This window comes from Trichosurus vulpecula, chromosome 6 (genome assembly GCF_011100635.1).
Source record: "Trichosurus vulpecula isolate mTriVul1 chromosome 6, mTriVul1.pri, whole genome shotgun sequence".
NCBI classification, from domain to species: Eukaryota; Metazoa; Chordata; class Mammalia; order Diprotodontia; family Phalangeridae; genus Trichosurus; species Trichosurus vulpecula.
The window spans coordinates 132904855-132927244 of record NC_050578.1 but is presented as its reverse complement, the minus strand read 5'-3'; the positions used below and the strand labels follow the sequence as shown (position 1 = coordinate 132927244).

The 22390-nt window shown below is 39.6% G+C and overlaps 1 protein-coding gene across 1 annotated transcript in view; it reads left to right on the top strand.

Annotated features, from left to right (window-relative positions):
* Positions 1–21479, top strand: part of ABHD18 (abhydrolase domain containing 18) — a 58546-nt gene extending 37067 nt beyond the window's left edge. Inside the window, exons 10-14 of the mRNA XM_036763179.1 lie at positions 1371–1460; positions 1557–1658; positions 8826–9201; positions 10371–10533; positions 19203–21479. Of these exons, the coding sequence (XP_036619074.1) occupies positions 1371–1460; positions 1557–1658; positions 8826–9201; positions 10371–10533; positions 19203–19254 (783 nt within the window). The 3' untranslated portion in view covers positions 19255–21479. The remainder of the gene's footprint in view (positions 1–1370; positions 1461–1556; positions 1659–8825; positions 9202–10370; positions 10534–19202) is intronic.
* Positions 21480–22390: the final 911 nt, after the last annotated feature.

Sequence of the window (22390 nt, the reverse complement as noted above, 5' to 3'; positions counted from 1 at the left end):
CTATAAGCAGCTGATCACCTTGGGAAACAGACCTAACAGTGGTATTGCTGGGTCAAAGTAATCTGATAAATGTGAGATATACCAGAAGTTTAAAATTTTTTTTACTGATTCTTTTAAAACGTAACTGTCACTTCTTAATAACTATTCCTCGCCTCTCCCAATAAAACCCTCCCTTGTAACAAATGATTACAGGCAAGCAAGATGATTCATTATATTGGCCAAATCTGCGAATATGGGACCTGCAGTCCACTGCCTCTCTGCTGAGATTTGGAATCAGTCCTTTGAGGCCATGACACATCACTTAGACTGTTGCAGGGGCCTACTAATAGGTCTCCCCCTCCCTCCTTCCATTCCAGTTTATGTACTTTTGACAGCTTTCTAAAATAGACCTCTTTCTCTGCTTTCCTTTCTCTTTGCTCAGAAATATTCAGTGATTTGGTTATCTCCTGAATTAAGCCCTCACACTTCAGCTTGGCCTTTTCACTCTGACCTCTAACCTACCTTTGTCACTTCATTGAGAGGATCAGATAAGATATAATCTATGAAAAGTATTGAGCCAGGCTCTCAGGTACTGTGACAGACTCCAGGAACCCAGGATCAGCTCCACACCTTGAAGAGGCATTTGGAAGTATAGATGCCTAGAGATTCGGACTGCACCTAGGATGTCCTGGTACAGACAGAGAACTCCCAGATGGGGAACCTCCCTTTACCAATGCAAGTTGGAACCTTCTCTGCAGCTTGTAGTTTTAGAGCATTGCCTACACCACTGAGAGGCCAAGTGACTTGCCCTGGGTCATGTAGCCAGTATGGGTCAGTAGCAACACTTGTACCTACGTCCTCTTGGCTCTTAACACCTGCTGGTCTCTAGTCGAATTGTCTTTCAAACAGTTCCATCTAATTGAAATGTCTTTTCTACCTGTTCTGCTTTCCCTGCTCTCCCTTCACTTCTCAAAACTTTAGTCACCCTCCAGCCCCAGTCTGAGAACTACCTTCATGAAGGACCTTTGCTCTCTGTCCTTTGAAATCCAGTAACATTCTGTACTTCTTTCTGCTTCCTACTTTGTATTATTGGTGTCAGTAATTTATCCCTTCCTCAAAGTCACAATATCTTTTTGGCCTTTTATTTTTACATCTTGCCACAACAGATAACAAAGTAATGTACAATTTGTAGATGCTCATTAAATATGTGAAATGAATCAGCGAACAAAGGAACCAAGTATATAATCACTGAAAATTTTTTGGGAGAATATAGTACTAAAAGTGAACTATAAAAATGAACTGAATAGTATTTCTTGGAAACAGTACTTTTCTTTTTTCAATTCAAGATCTCCTATTTAAAGCATTGTATAACTGTGTAATTCTTATTACAGATGGCTTCATTAGCTGTAACCAACTGGCCTAAACCTTTGCCACTAATTCCTTGTCTTTCTTGGTCAACTGCTTCTGGAGTCTTTACTACGGTAATGTTACTACATTTAATATTTAATGAGCTTTAAATATGTAGAAATGATAACGAATGAAGCGGCCTTTAGTGTTAATGTTGGCTGTTCTTTTAGGGTGTGCTAAGTAAGTCAATCAATTGGAGGGAGTTGGAGAAGCAATACTATACACAGACAGTTTATGAAGAAGAGATTTTTCACATGCTTGAATATTGTGGGGTAAGTGTGTTCAGATTTCTTTGTTACAGGAGCTTATTAGATTAAATACAGATTTCTTTGTAGGATGGTTGACTGTTCTTACTGTCTAGAAATATGAAAAATACCACTAACATTAAATTCTATGATCATAATTTTTAAAGGTGAGGTAGTAGAAAATGATTGACATATATTCCTTAGATACTTGGTATTTAAGGACAAATTCAGATGTCAGGATTTTTTTTTAATTATTGTTTTGAAAACACTCCCATTAAATCTCTTTAATAAAAATCAGTACATTTAATTTTCTCTGCTCAGAGAGTAAACTATCTTCACTTTTGGCCTAGTCAAACTAGGAAGTTCTTAATGAGAAAATGCAAGTTGATTTTTACTTCTGATAGAATCAGTCACCCAGTGATCATTTATTAGGCATCTGCTCTGTGCCTAGTACCGGAATCTAGATTATGTAGAATTTTTTGGTTAGACATCAGCTCTCTGTGTTATCAGAGGGGAGAGGGGCAGTGTAATAGCAATAACCCTAAATTTGGGTTTGAATTTTGGCTTGGTTACTACTTATATGACCTTGAGTTCACACAGGTAAAGCAAGTCTCTTGACCTCTCTGGGCCTCACACCAACTGTATGAGGAATTTGAAGTAGGTAATCACCAAGGTCCCTTCCTTCTCTCAATCCTATGATCCGGCCTAAAGATAATATGTAAACAAGCAGTGAAGTGGGGGGTGGGGAGGAAGGACAAATGCCCTCTTTAGCAAGAAATTGTCTTTTCCTGATGTCTTCCCTGTTTTTCAAAATTAAGAAGCATGCTGGTGTTTTAAAACAAGACATAGAACTCTGAAAATGCATTAAACATTTTTTTTTATTCTGGGTAAGTTTTTTTACCTCCTTTTTGGATCCCTTACTTCCCTACTGCATAGTTTTGTTATTGTATTGTAAACCTAGATCTTTTGCCTTCTGGAAGATAACATTCCAAACTATTCCTTTATCCTGGTGACGGCTAGATCTTGTACGATCCTGACTTTGGCTCCTCGGTACTTGAATTCTTTCTTTTGGGCTACTTGGTATATTTTGTCTTTGAGCTGGAAGTTTACTGCTTTGGTAACAAAATGCAGTGTTTAGGTAGCTTTAGATACATAGTGTATATATAGTGCATATTAGCACAGTGCTAGGCACTTTGAGCTGTGTAATAATGGTGTTTGGCCATTTTCAGTCATGTCTATTTGGGGTTTTCTTAGCAAAGATACTAGAGGGTTTGCCATTTCCTTCTCCAGCCCATTTTACAGATGAGGAAACTGAGGGAAACAAGGTAAGTCATTTGCCCAGGGTCACAGAGCTAGTCAGCATCTCAGGCTGGAGCCCAGTGCTCTGTCTACCGTACCATGTAGCTGCGTCTATAAATATATAACAAATATGTATATTACTGATTTTTCATTGATCTTCAGGTCTCCAAATTGTGACTGTCACAGGTTTTATTTGTCAGTCTGCAATTTTGATGACATCTATATATTAGACTGAAGCCTTCTAACTTAGCAGATCATCTTCCAAAGTTTCTGTGGCTGGAAAATTCATCCCCCTGGTGCTGACTTGGTGATGAGCCTCTCCTCTGACTTTAGCTGACCTGCCATAGAGAGCTGACATAGACTTTTATCACTGATCCTGAACTTGGCAGGGCCCACCGCAGCTTGTTTTCTGCTGACAGAGGCACAGGCCTTAGAGTGGGACTTTAGGCAAGGTTTTAGAAATAGGGAAAGGTACTCTCTGAGAGCAGCTGCCACCCGAGAGCCCAGAAACTGGATTAAGAACATATCTTGGTTTGTGACTGTAGGGTGATAGGTTAAGTTAATCTCCCTAACTAATATCTTTGTAAAGATCTTTTGGAAAAATCTCTAATAATCTTTTACTCACCAAGAAGTATCACATTTTCTTGCCTAGGTTGTACAAGTAAATTTATATTTGATCCTTCTATGCTTCTTCTCACTGCCCCCACCAAGGTCTTATGAAAAAATGCCAGACAAATGCCTGTGCTCTCACTGGAGCCAGGGCAGCTCTTACTTGCCATGTCCACGTTCTCCCTTCTCGCCTAAATCGACTGTAAATAGAAATTACTCGGGTTAGAGAAAGTGCCAAACTCCACCCTTAGTTTCTCCCTCTCTTCAGGTCAGTTGCTTGGAGATAATGAATAAATTACTTCTTTTAGAGACATTGGCTGAATAAACACAGAATCCTCTGTTTTTCTTCCACAATAGTATATTCTAAAAAATACTATAAATTCCTTGGGATACATTTAGTTTCAAAATTACAGACAATCTTAAGATAGCTGTCAGACATGGTTGACATGGTAACTTGGTGTACATTTTTAATTTGAAATATAGAATTTCTTCTTTTCCACTACTGTAAATGAATATTATTTTCAATTAGTATCCTGTAAACTTACCATAACATACTCACATCACCAAGCATCTATTAAGCCATTGCTATATGCCAGGCACTGTGCCTTAGAAAACCTTCCCTGCTCTTAAGGAGTTATTAGGCTAATGAGGGAGGGAACTTGCAAAAAAGGTATATGTATACAGAATAAATTGAGGATAGTCACCAGTGAGAAGACACCAGCTTTAAGGGAGATCAGGAAAAGATTTCTTTGAGAAGGTGGGATTTTAGCTGAAATGTTAAGGAAGACAGGAGATGAGGATGAAGAAGGAGAGGTCTTGGCTTGGGGGACAGGCGGTGGACACGCCTATGGTAGGAGATGGAGTGGTTTGTGCAAGGAACAGTAATTAGGTACTAATTTCTCAGGGACAGGCTTGTATTTTTAAAAAAAAAATTTTAAATGCTCTCATTGACGAAGTCTATTAAACAAAAAATGAGACACATAAATTCCTCTTGTTGGGGAATAACCTAGCTGGGAATTGGCAGCGCAGATCCTTGGCCTCCAAATCTTATGCCTTTTCTCTTCCACCACACCCAGAGCCCTTCCTGAGCAGGGGGCAAGGACAGCAATATGATGGAACCCTTATAGTGTCTCAACCCCAAAACTATGGCCCTGTCTTCAAACTGAATAGGCTTCAAAAGAATTTGTAGCGGAAGCCCATGAATTTTGATGAACTGAAATGGGAATTTAGTTGTATCCAGCTTTTTTTAGACCTGCCTCTGTTGCATGTAACTCTTGGTAGTATTGTAAGAGTAACTCTTTGGGAGTATTAGAGAGGTTATGCCTGTAAAGTCAACTGTGGCGTACGAGGCTTATTTTTTAGTTAGAAAAACAGTTGAATACCCATCAAAAGTTTTGGAATTTTAAGACTCCATTATGAAACAGCGGATGGAGGGCTGGGCCTGGTGTCCGGAAGGCCAGAGTTCAAAGTCGGGCTCAGGCACTTCCTCACCATGTGACCCAGGGCCAGTCACTTGACCTCTGTTTGCTTCAGTTTCCCCAACTTTTTATTTATTTATTTATTATTTTTTGTTTTCAGCATTGATTTCCACAAGATTTTGAATTACAAATTTTCTCCCCATTTCTACCCTCCCCCCGCCCCACTCCAAGATGGCATATATTCTGATTGCCCCATTCCCCAGTCAGCCCTCCCATCTGTCACCCCATTTGCCCCCATCCCCTTTTCCCTTACTTTCTTATAGGGCAAGATAGATTTCTATGCCCCATTGCCTGTATATCTTATTTCCCAGGTGCATGCAAAAGCAACTTTTTTTTTTGAACATCTGCTTTTAAAACTTTGAGTTCCAAATTCTCTCCCCTCTTGCCTCCCCACTCACCCTCCCTAAGAAGGCAAGCAATTCAACATAGGCCACATATGTATCAATATGCACAACACTTCCACAATAGTCATGTTATGAAAGACTAACTATATTTTGCTCCCTCCTGTCCTGTCCCCCTTTATTCAGTTTTCTCCCTTGACCCTGTCCCTTTTTGAAAGTGTTTACTTTTGATTACCTCCTCCCCCTATCTGCCCTCCCTTCTATCATGCCCCCTTCTTTATCTCCTTCCTCCTTCTTTCCTGTGGGGTAAGATACCCAATTGAGTGTGTATGTTATTCCCTTCTCAAGTCAAATCCAATGAGAGCAAGATTCACTCATTCCCCCTCACCTGCCCCCTCTTCCCTTCCTACAGAACTGCTTTTTCTTGCCACTTTTATTTGGGATAATTTACCCCATTCTATCTCTCCCTTTCTCCCTCTCTCAATATATTCCTCTCTCATCCCTTAATTTTATTTTATTTTTTTTTAGATATCATCCCTTCATATTCAACTCACCCTATACCCTCTGTCTATATATTATATGTATATTCCCTTCAGCTACCCTAATACTGAGGTCTTGTGAATTACACACATCATCTTTCCATGTAGGAATGTAAACAAAACTGTTCAACTTTAGTAAGCCCCTTATGATTTCTCTTTCTTGTTTACCTTTTCATGCTTCTCTTGATTCTTGTGTTTGAAAGTCAGATTTTCTATTCAGCTCTGGTCTTTTCACTGAGAAAGCTTGAAAGTCCTCTATTTTATTGAAAGTCCATATTTTGCCTTGGAGCATGATACTCAGTTTTGCTGGGTAGGTGATTCTTGGTTTTAATCCTAGCTCCATTAATCTCCAGAATATCATATTCCAAGCCCTTCGGTCCGTTAATGTAGAAGCTGCTACATCTTGTGTTATCCTGATTGTGTTTCCACAATACTCAAATTGTTTCTTTCTGGCTGCTTGCAATATTTTCTCCTTGATCTGGGAGCTCTGGAATTTGGCAGCAATATTCCTAGGAGTTTTCTTCTTGGGATCTTTTTCAGGAAGTGATCAGTGTATTCTTTCAATTTCTGTTTTACCCTCTGGCTCTAGAATATCAGGGCAGTTCTCCTTGATAATTTCTTGAAAGATGATATCTAGGCTCTTTTTTTTGATCATGGCTTTCAGGTAGTCTCTCTCCTAGATCTGTTTTCCAGGTCAGTGGTTTTTCCAGTGAGCTATTTTACATTGTCTTTCATTTTTTCATTCCTTTGGTTCTGTTTTATAATATCTAGATTTCTCATAAAGTCATTAGCTTCCACTTGCTCCAACCTAATTTTTAAGGTAGTATTTTCTTCAGTGGTCTTTTGGACCTCCTTTTCCATTTGGCTAATTCTGCCTTTCAAGGCATTCTTCTCCTCATTGGCTTTTTGGATCTCTTTTGCCATTTGAGTTAGTCTGTTTTTTAAGGTGTTATTTTCTTCAGTATTTTTTTTGGGTCTCCTTTAGCAAGTCATTGACTTGTTTTTCATGGTTTTCTCGCATCACTCTCATTTCTCATCCCAGTTTTTCCTCTTCTTCTCTAACTTGCTTTTCCAAATCCTTTTTGAGCTCTTCCATGGCCTGAGACCAGTTCATGTTTTTCTTGGAGGCTTTTGATGTAGGGTCTTTGACTTTGTTGACTTCTTCTGGCTGTATGTTTTGGTCTTCTTTGTCACCAAAAAAAGATTCCAAAGTCTGAATCTGAGTCCATTTTCACTGCCAGGCCATGTTCACAGCCAACTACTTGACCCTTGAGCTTTTTGTTGGGGTATGACTGCTTGTAGAGTAGAGAGTACTTTGTCTCAAGCTTGAGGAGCTGCGCTGCTATTTTCAGAGCTATTTCTACCCAGCAAGCTCTGCTATACCAGCGCTCCTTCTCCTCCAAGAACCAGGATTGGGGCCCAGATCCAGGCAGGGCAAAGCAGGCTTTGCACTCCCCTTCTAATCTGACACTTAATTCCTCCCACCAGGTGGGCCTGGGGCCTGAGGCAACTGCAGCTGTAGGTCTGTAAGCAGCCTCAGAGCTGCACCACCTCCACGGCCCCTGGGGCGGTGGCCCACCATGAGCTCCTTTCACTCTGTCCCAGCAGCTTTTCCCACTAACCTTCTCTGTTGTCTTTGGTGTTTGTGGGTTGAGAAGTCTGGTAACTGCCACAGCTCACCGATTCAGGATGCTAGGGCCTGTTCCACCCGGCTCCAGGTCTGGTTGTTCCTGGTGCCGCCCACGCTGGGCTCTGCCGGGCTCTGCTCCACTCCCAGGAGGTTGTGATAGACCCTTCCCAGTGGCCCCCCAGGTTTTCCTGGGCTGGAGCCCTGCTTCCCTTTGCTATTTCTTGGGTTCTACAGCTCTAGAACTTGTTCAGAGCCATTTTTTACAGGTGTTTGGAGGGACCTGGGGGGAGCTTAACCGAGTCCCTGCTTTCCAGCTGCCATCTTGACTCCGCCCCCAGTTTCCCTGGCTTTAAAATGGAGATGGTAATATCACCTCCACCCAGAGTTGTTGTGTAGATTATTTGTAAAGTGCTTAGCATAGCACCTGATACACAGTAGATACTACATAAATGCTTTCATTGTTATTCTCATCGTTGTCATTATTAACATTTTTCTGATAATTTATGATGGGGAAAAATTTTTAAGTCTAAAAATACTTCAAAAGATCTATGATCTTATTGACTGGTAAATTCGCACTAACTGTGCAGGTTGCAGCCTTATCTGTGTCTAACTTTTCTGTTCATATCTTATTCAAGTCCTCTCAAAAGGTCACCACAGAGGAGCCATTCACCATGTCTCTGTAGCCATTATTGTTGTAATTTTAGTTGCCTCTTTCTTGCTGAAAATACAAATATTTTCAAACTTTGATATTTCCAGATCCATAAGTATTAATCATACTTGAAAAACTTACTTCATTTAAAAAAAACCTGTTGTCAACTCTACCTAAGGTATTTCAACTTGTGAAAGTGCCTTAAGAGTAATGTATATAGAAGTATTTGTGGCAGAAATAGCCATATAACCTGGGTTGCATTTGGGTCTAGGAGGATGATTAAGGTGTTTCTGTCTCTTTTTTTTAAACTCCAGCAGTAAGGCTAGTGTAAGTGAATGCAACTTTTTTCCTTTTTTTTTTTTAATTTATTTTTAGCTTTCACCCTTCACTTTCTATAAGATTTTGAGTTCTAAATTTTTCCCCCTCCCTCCCCTCTCCCCAAGATAGGTGAATGAAGCTTTTTTGACTAAAAATATCAATCCTTGTTCTCAGTGGCATCATTTGGAAGTTGTTTGATTTTAGTTAACTCTTACAGCCTCATAACTTTTTTTAAGCAGTTGATAAATAAGACATTTTAATAAAGGTGTCTGTCTTCCTTAAGGATATGTTCTCATTTCTCCTATTTTCTCTCCCCCTTTCAACTCTTCAGACAGATTCTTTTAAAATGGGACGAGACTTTGTGAGACATTTCCCTAAAAGTGTGGACAACTTGGCCAATTTTGATCTGGCTCCCAGAACTTTGAACCTAGACATTGGTGAATCATTATGCATGAAATCTACTCAGTGTCAAAACACTGGTAAAGCCTCTCTCAATGCCGGATCTGAAGGCCTTGTGTTGGAAGATGTCTCTAAGATTCAGTCCCTGAGTCAAACACTGTCCACCAAGAAAAACAGTGATGGGAGCTCTGTAAGTCGATCAGACCAGCAGTTCAATGAAGAAAAAAGAAGGAGCACTGTACAGAAGGAATCTTTAATGTTTATGAAAGGAGTCATGGATGAGTGTACTCATGTTGCCAATTTCTCAGGTACTCATTTTCTCAAGGAAATCTGGGTTTTTCCAGTGTGCGAGTATACTATGCATTTTAAAGGCTATATAACATACTTTACTCATCAAAACTCTCCAAACATTCTGTAATTTAGATCAAGTAGTTTGGGAAATATTTGTTTATGAAAATATTAGAATCTGGTAAGCATGTATGTAATAATACATTAAATGGTATTTAACGGGGGGGTTGGCAAGGGAAGATGAAACTCTCCAAGTATTTGAAGGCCTTCCTGAGGAAGCAGGATCCAGCTTGTTGCTGCTTTAAATATTTTGGTATATATTTAGAGCCTTTTTTCTTATACCTCCTTGGAGATGATGACAGTGAAGAAAATGGCTGTCTATAGGGCTTTAAGGTTTACAAAGTACTGCATGTATCTCATTTGTTCCTTACAACATCTCTGGGAGGTAGATGTTATCCCCATTTTATAGACGGAAAAGCTGAGACTGAGCGAGGTGGAGGGACTTGCCCAGGATCACACAGCCAACCTGGATTCACACTTGGGTCTTCTAAACTCCAAGTCCAGGCTATGACCCACTGTGCTCCTTAGACTCCTCTACATACCTGGGCACCTGGAATTTCAGGGTCGCAAGACGGACAGTTGAGTCACATTCTTCACATAATTCCAAATCGTATCCTAGAATCCAGGTCCCCTAGCATTTGTGTGCCCTTCTCTTTATACAACCCTTTGAGTGTTGACTTTTGTCTTCTTTTCTTAATCCACCAGTGAAACTTCAGGGTTTCTTTTGATTTACATTCTTCCTGTTAGTGATATGGAGCAATTTTTCATGCCATCGTGAAAAGTTTGTCATTCTTCTTTTGAGAACTGTTTCTTTTTATCAGTTGACTACATTTCTGTTGGGGAATGACTTCTGGTAGTTGCTTGTGTATCTGACTCTTAACAAAGGTATTTGAAGGAAAGATTTTTTCCCAGTTTGATTGTCTCCCTTCCCATCTTTGCATTGATTTGGCTTTTGAGGAGCTTTTCCATTTCATGGAGTTAAAATTATCTTTTTATCATTTGAATTTGAAACAGTTTCACAACATTAAGGTATTTTAATTTTTCAGACCATTCACATAGTCTTTATTAAATTCTTATGTTCACACTCTTGAATAAACATACTTTTGCATTGTTTTTATCCTATACATAGTTCCAGTCGATCCAAGTCTGATTATAGTGGTTCAAGCCAAAGAAGATGCCTATATTCCACGAACAGGAGTCCGAAGCCTTCAAGAAATTTGGCCTGGATGTGAAATTCGATACCTAGAAGGGGGGCATATTAGTGCTTACCTTTTCAAACAGGGACTCTTCAGGTGAGGTTCTTAGGCTAAATAGGTTTTTTTCCTTCCTTAACCAGTAGAAATAAAAACACTCTTTTTTTATTGTGACTTTGTGGGGCCTATTCATTCCTGTTCTTTTTGTCCCTCCTTTTCCTTTCATTTTCCTTTCACTTTTGGAAGATGAGGTTTCTAGTGGCAAACCTCTGAGACCTTGTCTTCAGACTTCATTTTTTCCCCACGGTTTTTCAGTGATTTAAATGAAGACATAAAATAGCATACTTGTCAAATATGCAAATCAGATGTCAATGGAAGAAACAGATACATTGGATGAAAAAAATAGCACTTCCTATTTCTGTGTGTCAGACACTGTGTTAAGTGCTAGAGATTGAAAGAGAAGCAAAAACACAAGACCCTACCCTCAGATGGCTCAGATTCTAATGGGGAGATGATCTGTAAAGGCCTGTGGGCACATAGACTAGACCAGAGGGAAGGCCTCTGCACTAGGGCCTGGAAAAAGCCACTTGGAGGCAGAGGGTTTGGCTCCAGGGGTCGAAAGAGGACAGGGAAACCAGAAGGTCAAGATGAAGAGGGTGGCTATCATCAGCTGTGGATGCTCTGTATCCTGAGGGAAGAGATGGACTGTCATGTTGCAGGACCAGCAGGGGTGGCCACGCTTGCAGAGTCACCCACAGGAGCCTGGGGAGAAAAGGTTGGAGAGCCAGGGAGGGGCCAGCAAGTCCAGGGCATTTCTATGTTTGGCCTTGGAAGCACTAGGGATTCACTGCTGACAAGGTCAGACCTGCACTTTAAGACTTTGGGAGACCAAGCTGAACAGCTGAAGGCTACTGCAGAGTCTTATTGGGAGCTGATGGGGGCCTGCAGCAGCAGGGGGCAGCTTAATGAGAATGATGAAGGGGCATATATATGGATAAGAGGGATCCTGGAAAGTAGGAATGACAAGACTCAAGCACAGATTGGATAAATAGGAGTGTAAGGGAGGAGGGGCCCAGGGGGTGCAAAGTTCAAGCTTGGTTGATGCCCTTAACAGTAATAAAAATAGAAAGGTGCAAGGGTTGGGGATAAAGATAATGATTCTGTATTAGACATATTGAGTTTGAGACATTTAGAAGGCATTCAGTTTAAAATGTCTAAAAGGCGAGTGGTCCTTGTCTCTGGCTGAGGGGAGAGGTTTGAGTTGTATGTGTAGATGTGAGAATGATTTGCACAGACATGACAAGGGGCCATGGAAGAGATGAAGAGATAAGTGAAAGAGCCTAGAGCAGGACCCAGGAAAGAGCCTTGGGGGTGGCAGCCACATTTGTGGGGCGTGACCTGTAGGAAGAGCAGTCAGACAGCTAGGAGAGGAACCTGGAAAGGGGAAGGGAGTGATCAGCAGTGTCAGAAACTATAGAGGGCAGCTGGAGGATTGAGGATAGAGAAGAAAGAACCAGATTTGCCAGTTAAGGAATAAGGTGTCTCTGCCAAGAGCAGCTTCAGTTGAGATGAGGAGGTCAGAAGACACATTGCAATGAGAGGAAAGCAAGTAGAAGCACCTAGTATAGAAAATCTGCAGATTTGGGCTGTAAAGGAGAGGCATAGGACAGAAGCTAGTGAGGATGAATAATAATACAAAAGATTATCAGGCTAGAAGTTTGGGTCAAAGATTATGAAATCACACATAATTAGGATTTTCTTTAATTCCTTGCACTTAGATTCAGTAATTCAGCTATAAAGGTGTGAGTATGTTTTATCATTTTACATAGTAGTTTTTATAAAAAAGACTGAGGGGGTTTAGGTGATTGAAAGTCTATTGTGATATGTAAGCTGTCCAGAACAAAGGAGGTACCAGCTCATCTATACTCCGTGCTTGCTGGTCGGACCAACCTGGTGTATGTAATCAGGTCCAGCACTCCATTGCAGTAGTTAACTTCAAGAAACTAGAGTAAGAATTATTTTTTTTAATTTATTTATTTTTTGTTTGCAACATTCAGTTCTACAAGCTTTTGAGTTTTAAATATTCTCCCTCTTCCTTCCCTCACCCCTCCCCAAGACAGCATGCAAGATGATACAGGCTCCACATATACATTCACATTAAGCATTCTCACTTTAGTCATGTTGCAAAGAAGAATTAAAACCAATGAAATGAGCCATGAGAAAGAAGAAACAGAACAAGAAAAAGAATAGATAGTTTGCTTCGATCTGCATTCAGACTCCATGTTTCTTTTTCTGAATGTGGATGGCATTTTCTTAGAACCTTGCATTGCTGATAAGAGCCAAGTATTTCAAAGTTAGTCATCGCACAATGTGGCTGTAACTGTGTACAGTGTTCTTCTGTTTCTGCTCCCCTCACTCAGCATCAGTCCATTTAAGTCTTTCCAGGTTTTTCTGAAGTTCAACTGCTCATTATTTCTTTTTCTGTTTTTTTTTTCAATAAGTTTATTTTTAGTTTTCAACATTCACTTCCATAAGTTTCAAATTTTGTCTCTCTCCACAAGACAGCATGCAGTCCAATATAGGCTCTACATATACATTCCTATTGAAAATATTTTCACATTAGTCAAATCCTATAGAAGAATTAGAATGAATGGGAGTAACCATGAGAAAGAAAAACATAAAACAAAAAGAGAAAATAGTCTGCTTCGATCAGCATTCAGACTCCATATTTCTTTTTCTAGATGTGGATGGCATTTTCCATCATGCGTGTTTTGGAATTGTTTTAGGTCCCTGCATTGCTGAGAAGAGCTAAGTCTATCAAAGTCTGACATTGTACACTGTTACAATGTACAGTCTTCTCCTGGTTCTGCTCACTTCACTTAGCATCAGTTCATATATGTCCAAGTTTTTCTGAATTCAGCCTGTTCATTATTTCTTATAGTACAATAGTATTCCATTGCGTTCATATGCCACAAATTGTTCAGCCATTCCACAATTGATGGGCATCCCCCTCAATTTCCAGTTCTTGGCCACCACAAAAAGAGCTGCTATAAGTATTTTTGTACATGTGGGTCATTTTCCCATTTGTATGATCGCTTTGGGATATAACCTTAGAAGTGATATTTCTGGGTCAAAGGGTATGCACATTTTTGTAGCCCTTTGGGCACAGTTCAAATTGCTCTCCAGAATGGTTGGATCAGCTCACAACTCCACCAACAATGAATTAGTGTTCCAATTTTCCTACATCTCCAGTGTTTATAATTTTCCTGTTTTGTCCTCTGATAGGTGTGATGTGGTACCTCATAGTTGTTTTGATTTGTATTTCTCTAATCAGTAGTGATTTAGAGCATTTTTTCATATGACCTTAGATATCTTCATTTCTTCCTCAGAAAACTGCCTGTTCATATCCTTTCATCGTTTGTCAATTAGGGAATGATTTATATTCTTATAAATTTGACTCAGGTCTCTATACATTTCAGAGATGAGGCCTTTATCAGAGACATTGGTTGTAAAAATTCTTAACCAGTTTTCTGCTCCCCTCCTAATCTTGATTGCATTGGCTTTGTACAAAAACTTTTCAATTTAATGTAATCAAAATTATCCATTTTGCATTTCATAATGTTCTCTATCTCGTTTGGTCATAAATTCCTCCATTCTCCATAAATCTAACAGATAAACTAATCTTTGCTCTCCCAGTTTGCTTCTAGCATCAGCAGGAGTAAGAATTCTTTTTTTTAATGTACTTTTGTAACTTTATGTACTTTATTTTGTTCTTTTGATAAAATTATTCCAAGAAGGGATCTATAGATTTCATCAGACATAAATTGGTGTGACATAGGTTTCACCAGACAGCAGTAGGTATGACACACACAAAAGGTTTAAGAACCATTGTTACAGGCATTATTTGAAAGTCATCTATTATCAACATCACCATCATTGTTACTTAAGAGTAATAATAAGGGAGAAGAGTGAGAGGTTTGAACAGAAGCTAGTTAGAAGCCTCAAGCAGAATTCAGATTGTAGGCAGCGTAAAGACACTATGGTAATTAGGAACATTTCAGGTACCCAATAGACAAGACTAGAATTGTCTGACCATAGATTTAGAGGCGACAGTGACCTCTGAGGTCATCAAAGTAGAGTCCCCTCACTTTACAGCAATGGAAAGTGAAGACCAGGGAAATAGTGATTTGCCCAAGTTCAAATAGCCAAGATTTGAACCCAGATTCTCAGACTCCCAGTACAGCACACTCTTACCTGTATCACTCAAGCTATTTTTACCATCCGAGTGAGTGAGTCTTATAAGGAGTACCTTTAGTAGTTACAATGAGGCTAAATCAATAAAGAATTATAGAGTTTTCCTTAGGAGGCAACTCTGAGATCAGCTAGCCCAGTGTCCTCATGTTAATGTTGAAGATTTTGAGGTCCTGATAGGGAAAGTCGCTTTCTCTATGTTGTAAGGAGTAAGAATTCTTACTATGGGATCCATGAACTTCCTTTTTCAATATTCTTTACAACTCTATTATGTAATCAGTTTCCTTTGTAATCTGCGTATTATTCTGAGAATATTATTCATAGACTTCACTGGGCTGCAGTAGGGGTCTGGGACACAGAAAAGTTTGAGTCTGTGAACTAGAAAAAAAAAAGTCTCTGAACTAGAGAATATCCAGTGGCCAGTCACTAGGAAAGGGCTGGAAATTGTCATGGGCAACATTTAAGAAAAAAGAGGGTTTGTTGGCCCAGGGAAGGGAAATCTTCACAAGACGGCACAGTCCTGCCATCAGGCACTTTACAGCCCCCTCAGAGGGATGTGGCACAGATAAATCTAATGTATGATTGTGAGCATAATGAAGGAAAAGAAGAGGAACAAGAGAAACTTGAGGAAGCGGGGTTAGCACCTGAGATTAACATTGGAGGATGGATGGGGTGTCAAGGAGGGACTAGCACCTCTGGCATGAGGGCTGCCAAGCCTTATTCAGGGCTGCTCATCTACCTTTGGTGGCCACCTTCACCCAGCTCTCACCTGGAGCTCCAAGAAGCTGTAGTAATGCAGTGGCCACACCCTAATAAAACGATCTCAGCAGATGGTATCGAATGGGCCTCAAACCCATCGGTGTAGGGGGATGTCAGCCCCAAACCTGTGAAGATTTCCCCCAGCAAAATGGGCAGGTGAGAACAGTTTGTTCCAGTGACCGTGAAGGCAGCTGAAACGGGCTGTGGAGCTGTTAGAGCTGGTCAGAGAGAGAAAATGCCAAGGTCATCCGCTGCATCCCATTCCATCACCAGTACTGACTTTTGCCTGCTACTGGACTTCAGTGACTCTGGGAGAGAGTGAAAAAGAGCAACGCCTTGTGTAGCCCTGCCTCAATTAAATCCCATTCACGTTAAGTCAAGATGCCCTGTGGTGCCGTTGGTCCTCTTCAGAAACGAAGGATGGACAGCAACGGCCTTGGAGGATGAGAATTTCCGCAGGCAGAGTTGAGGGAGTATATTTTATAAAGGGCTGAAGACATGTATGAATTCATAGAACAAGGAAGTTTGGGACAAGAGTGGAGAATAGCTTTACTGTTGGCTGGAATAGAATATTGACTTTGAAGGAGAGTAGTGATAGATGGCACTGGAAAGGTAGTTTGCAGCTAGATTGATTGTAAAGGCCCTTCAGTGCTGTGCTGGAGTTCTCAGATTTTATTTTTAATTTTAAATACTGCAAGTGGTGGTGTGGTATTTTTGTGATTCCAGAGAGCCGGGATCTGTGAACACAAGTCACAAATAAGCAGAAATTGTTCAGTCATGTCCAACTTTATGTGACCCCATAGACTTTTGTCCCTGGGGTTTTCTTGGCCAATATACTGCAGTGGTTTGCCATTTCCTTCTTCCATGTGTCCCCCATTTCACAGATGAGGAACTGAAGCAAATAAGGGTTAAGTGTTTTGTCCACTGCCTACAGACAGATCTGGTGATACCTTGTAGACCCCTCCTCAGAATCATGTCTGAATACCTAAAATAAAATGCTTAGGAATTCAAAGGAAATCAGTTATACTAAAATACAGTTAAATTATCAAAGTATTTAAAAATAAAAGTTTATCCCGGGTCTAAACAGTTATGTTGATAGCAAGTATAAGAAGGATTTAAAATGTTTCATTTTGTACCTTTGCCTGGCACATAGTAGATACTTTTCATAAATGTTTGTTGGTTGATGGTTGATGGAGATGAAACACCTGCAGAAGGACAGACAGAAAGCCAAGAGAGGAGTCATGGAAGCCCAGAGGAGATCCTGTCTGTTGGGGGGTTGGGGAGCAGGGTTAAAGAATGAAAGCCACATAGATCCCTGAAAGGAAGAAGAGATGAGAAGGCATCATTCAGAACCTTGGAAAGACCAGGGTCTAAGCCAGGTTGTAACAGATGGAGAAGTGAGTGTACTGTGAGGAAGTGAAGGTGCGTAGCAAGTGTAGACAATTCATTCTAGAAGCAGGGAAGCAGAAGGGAAGAGGGGGAAGTAAAGGGATTTTTAAGAAGGGGGTAGACTGGTTTGTAGGCAGTAGGTAACCCTGGGGATAGGAAGGAGAGGGAAGGCACAGTGACTAATGGGCTATGTTCCTGAAAGTAACAGAGTGGGTAGAATCAGGACAGATTAGGATGTGCCAGGCTGTGTGCAAGATCATCCTCATCTTCAGGGAGCTTATGTTCTCCTGGGAAAGACAGTCCACAAAAGAAAGTGGGAAAGCAGCTGGGTGGGACAGGAGTGGGAAGGGTCCCTGCTTGTGGGGCAGAGGCAGGTGGCAAAGAGATCCCTGAGAGTGGAGTTGTGAGCAGAGACGCATCCCTGAGAGTGGCAAAGGTGGCCTTGGCCAGAAATCTTTTTCAGAGGGAGAAGTCAGTCATGGAAGAAGGAGTGGAGCTGAGTCCCCCTCCCCAGGCCCATGTGCCCTGGCATGGCTCTCTGCCCAATCTAGCTCCATCTCCCTTCATCTTTGTTGTCTTTCTCTACTAAAAATGCCAGCTTTCTTATTTTTTTATCCATTGCCAGTGCCTGGAATCTCCATTTCCATCCTTGCACCAATAGATGGCAGATTTGTCCATTTGTAAACTGCTGTAGGAGTAAATTTGGCAAAAATGATGTTTATGTGACATTTAGACAGGCAACCTGGCATGAACAGAACAGGGAATTGGAGGCAGCAAAATGCCGAGGTGGTATGGACCCACTTTAGAAAGATTTGAGTACATTGTATGGATTTTCATGATTTTGCCTAAGCATTACTGGATTTTTTGCTCTTTTTTTAAAAAAACTCATAATGCCATTTGAGGATATTCACAGTGGAATGAATGGCCTAAAACCCTAAATGGCAAATGCATAATTGAAGTGTAATGGGAGATTTTGTGACACATGTTGAGAAGAGCGAAAGCAGGCACTGGGCATCGAAGGGGAATAATGGAGCAGCCCCTGCCTTAAGGAGCTTACGTTCTAGAGTAAGTGTCCCTGGAGAAGGGCAGGACATGAAAACATTGGCCTTGGAAAGAATAGCTGCCTTTTACTCAGAGACTGGAATGAAGAAGGACACAAGTCTGCTTTCCCAGGGGTATGTAGAGGGAGCTTACAGCCAATGCATTGCCGCCATGGCATGCTAAAGGTGTTGGTGAAAGAACCGGCTAAGGAGTGGTATGGAAAAGGAATTAGGTTAGCATATTTGTATTTTTTTTTTCTTAAAAAGTCAGCAAAGACAGGTAGTCAAACATATATAATCAGGAAACAAATCTTTTTTGTTCATTTGTTGTCAGTTCCGAATTCTTTCCCTCCGTTACCCATTGAAAAGACAAGAAATCCAAAACCCGTTACTATGAAGTCATGCAAAACAAATTTCCACATTAGCCATGTTCAGAGAGAGAGGAAAAGCATTTCTGTATGCACCATGAGTGACTCAGTTGTGTGAGTCCTTTGGGATTGTTGTGGGTCATCATGTTGATCAGTGTGGTATTAGATGATTATCATTACAATATTGACGTTACTGTGTAAATTGTTCTCGTGATTCTGCTCATTTTACTTGGCACTGGTTCATAAAAGTTCTCTGTGTTTCTCTGGAGCTATCCCTTTCATCTTTCTTAGAATTAACACGTAGCACAGTAGTATTTAATCATATTCAGATACCGTAACTTATTCAGAGCCATTCTCCATTGGTTGAGCATCCCCTTAGGAAACACATCTTCAGACTCTCAGCATTTAAGAGTGTAGCACACAGACACACATGCACACACGTTTATGTATGCACCACAAATAAATTTGAACATGTTTTTCCTAGAATTCTACAGAATTGAAATAATTTCCCAGTATAGATGACCTTTTGCTTTTAGGTTGCTAGGAATTTGTATTTCTAGTAACCAAGGGAGCTAACTATTTTTTAATGTATGAGATCAACTTTGATCACTTTGTAGAGGACACACAACATCACGATCATGATTGTCGTTTGGGCACAGCCTCAGAAGAGTGTTCCAAGCTAAAATAACAGAACTAATTCATCTCCTGGCATGACTTAACAGTGTTGCTGCTACATAATCTATTGCGATGCTATTTTTTTGAGTTTTCTTGCAACAGTGACTCGTTTCCAGGGTCCTACCCCTGCGCTCGTCCTGGCTCTGGAGTGACTCACTGTATAGGAGGGAGTTCTGGGTTGATGAACCTTGCCTTATTTGGGAACCAGTTGAGCTTTTTTGTTTATAAGCACAGTGCCTGTACAGCTTAATTTTGTGTTGATTGCTTGTTTTTACATTTATTTTAGGCAAGCCATCTATGATGCATTTGAACGTTTTCTCCATAAATATGCTTATTGAGTGTAACCAGGATGATTACCGTGTTGAAGGTTCTTATACCAGGCATTTTCATCCAGTATTCTTGTGTGAAGAACAAGGAAACTACAGTGTCTGGAAATTATGAACTTAGGCAGCATTTCAGTTTTGAAGATCAACCAGCTACATGTTTTTAATATATTTGAATCATTTTTAACAGGAAACTTGCTAAAATGTTAACAAATACAGATAGTTTTCTGTACTGTTTATTTAAGTTTAATTCTAATTAAATGAATTAGTTCATAGAACATCCAATAATGGTATAAAAAGAACCAATGAAATTTAATTTCTCAATTTAATACTCCTGCTTATATTGTATGAATTTTCAAAAACATTTGGATTCACCCTTTGTCCCCATGTTGAAATTAGTAACCTCATTTTTAGGATTGTTAACTTTGAACTACACCTGTGATTTGTCAAAAAACATCTTCAGATTCCATAAGAAACTGATTCAGTTAATACTGCTTTAATAATCAGAAACTTATGCCAGTGGGGGGTGGGGGGCCAGATAATGTCTACATGCATCTCAACCAAGTGTTTTTTCCCCAGATGTCACCTTGATAATAATGATGATTATTAAACCTTTCCCTAATCCAAAACTTAGGAAGATAATAGGAAATTTGGCACAGTATATGTATTTTATACTTAAGTGTTATGTTATCAGTATTTTCTTTTCCTGAGAATGATTTTTTAGTTGTTGCCAAATATTTTAACACATTTTATTTAAGAATAACTTTACATAAATTCGAATGGTATGTAATTACTGAAATGTACTTGATTTCTGTTTGTTCTATGCCTATAATTTAAGCCAAGACTTGTATTTTAACATGGTGATTTTATTTTGTTATTTCACTTTTTAATGGTCCCATGAGGTTTTATTTTGATGACTTCTTTTATAGAAAATGCCAAATTAGGAAATTTGTCAAGCTCAGAGTTTGAATTTTAGTGTAGTTTTGTACAGATCAGTGTGATCAAATTAGTAACTTTTTAAGCTGGAGGAGAAATGGCTGCTTGGTGTGCATAGTTTTGGTGGTTACACTTATCTTAAACAGAAAAAAGCTAGAATAGAGAAGCTTCCAAGAAATATTACTTAGTGTCAGGGATATTTAGGAAACTTACTAATTCCTAGGGGTTGTCTTTGTTTTGAAATATACCTAGAGCACTACTGAGTGTAAATTAAAACAGGAATTCTCAGCCTTGCGAGAATATTTGATGGACTATGTGCCTTTACAATTTAAAAATATTTTCATTTTGAATTCTGCAAAATGCCAGTAAATAAGTACCACAAAATTACTTGGAAAGCTTAATTAGCAGTCAGTTTTTAGAGAGAAAAAAAAACTGAAGAAGTTTACCCTACTACAGAGATGTGTTCTACAGAAATATCTTTTGGAGCCAATGTGACACTTACTATCCAGTGGTTAGCATTATGTATCTCATTTTCATATGTAGTGTTATTCAGTAATTGAGTTCTTTTGGAAGATTGGCTTTAGTGAAATGTGAGTTAAAGGATTTTTATTCAACAGCTTTTAAAAATGTATACTTTATGATTGGTAAAATGATTGTGCTTCATTTCCTCATTTAATTCACTTAAGATATAAAATTTATTCTCCAGCCGTAAATGTTTTTTCCTGTGCTCACTTATTTCTCTGCTAGTGGATTTTGCATGAAAAGTAAAAGTGCGTATTTTTATTACTCACATGAACAGATTTTCCATGTAATTAAATAATCTCTAAAAAAAAAAGTTCTTTCCAGGAGTTATAAAGACATTACTTTTTTAGAACGGTGTTAATGGGATTTTTTTTTTACTTGAAAAAATGTTAAACTGAAGTTACAAAAATATTCCCATATTTATAACTAGACAGATGAATGCAAAGAAACCAGTGTTAACCTTTATGTATTACTTCAGCAAGGAAGTCCCACCTTGTCTTTTTCTGCTGCCATGCCATTTTATCCCTGTCTGCCATGATGATCATCTTTGTAAATATTATAGTACTAGAAATTCACATTTAGACCTTTAGTAAAGGCTTTGGAATTTCATGATTATCTACTAGTGAATAGACCATTTTAATGTATTCAGTTTTCAATTATTTCTTATTCATGTAATTTTTAAATGTGGTGCTTTCTTATTTGGGGTATGGAATTCTGTAACTTTCAAATTGATAATGATTTTCCTGTTTATACTGTATAATAAAATCCTTTTTAAAAGTGTGGTTTTGTTTCTTTGTGGTGTTCTACTTATTAAAATCAAGTGTTGCATTGAACGCTTAGTAAAGAGGGGGCAGTAATCAGAGACTCCATCTAGGAAAACTAGAAGTGCCCCTACAGTCCCTCCCACCACCACCACCATCACCACTGCCACCCCTGAAAAACAACTTTCCCCTGTATACCTGTGCTAGGGTTTAGAAAGTTTAACAGTGCCAGTGTATACAGAGAAAACAATGAGACTTGGAAATATAAACAGATTTCCCCCTCTTCAAGGGAGTTAAAGTCAAAAGAAATTTGGTCTTTTAAAGAAAAAAACATTTAGGAAACTTTTAGAACTAATTATTAAAGGAGTAGGATGAGTTGAGGGAAGCCACTGAGTCAAGGTTTGAGCAACTAAACTGTAAGGAGAGTAGTTTGAACAAGTCAAGTCAATAAGCAGTTATATGCTAAGCACTCAGGATGCAAAGAAAGGCCACAAAACAAAAAACCAGCCTCTGCTCTCCAGAGCACCCAGGTGAATGCAATCATGTACAGAGAAGATGCAGGATAAATTGGAGGTAATCTCATGGAAGGCACTAAGATTCAGGGGAATCAGGAAGGCCTCTTGCAGGAGGTGGCAATTAGCTAAAGACGGAAATTAGGAAGCAGGAGGAGGGAGAGGGTTCCAGTGATTTGGGAGTTGTAGAATGGAACAGTAGGGAGGTCAGCGTCATTGAATTGTGTAGACTATGTGCAAAGTAGTAAGTTATAAAAAGAGCCAAACAGGATTTCATATTTAATCCTGGGTATAATTTCAAGCCACTGGTGTTTATTGAATTGGGGTGTGGGGGAGTGTGATGGCCAGAGAGGTGCTTTAGAAAGATCAGTTAGCTTGGAAGATGGGCAGTGGTGGGGAAAGATTTGCACAACCAGAAGC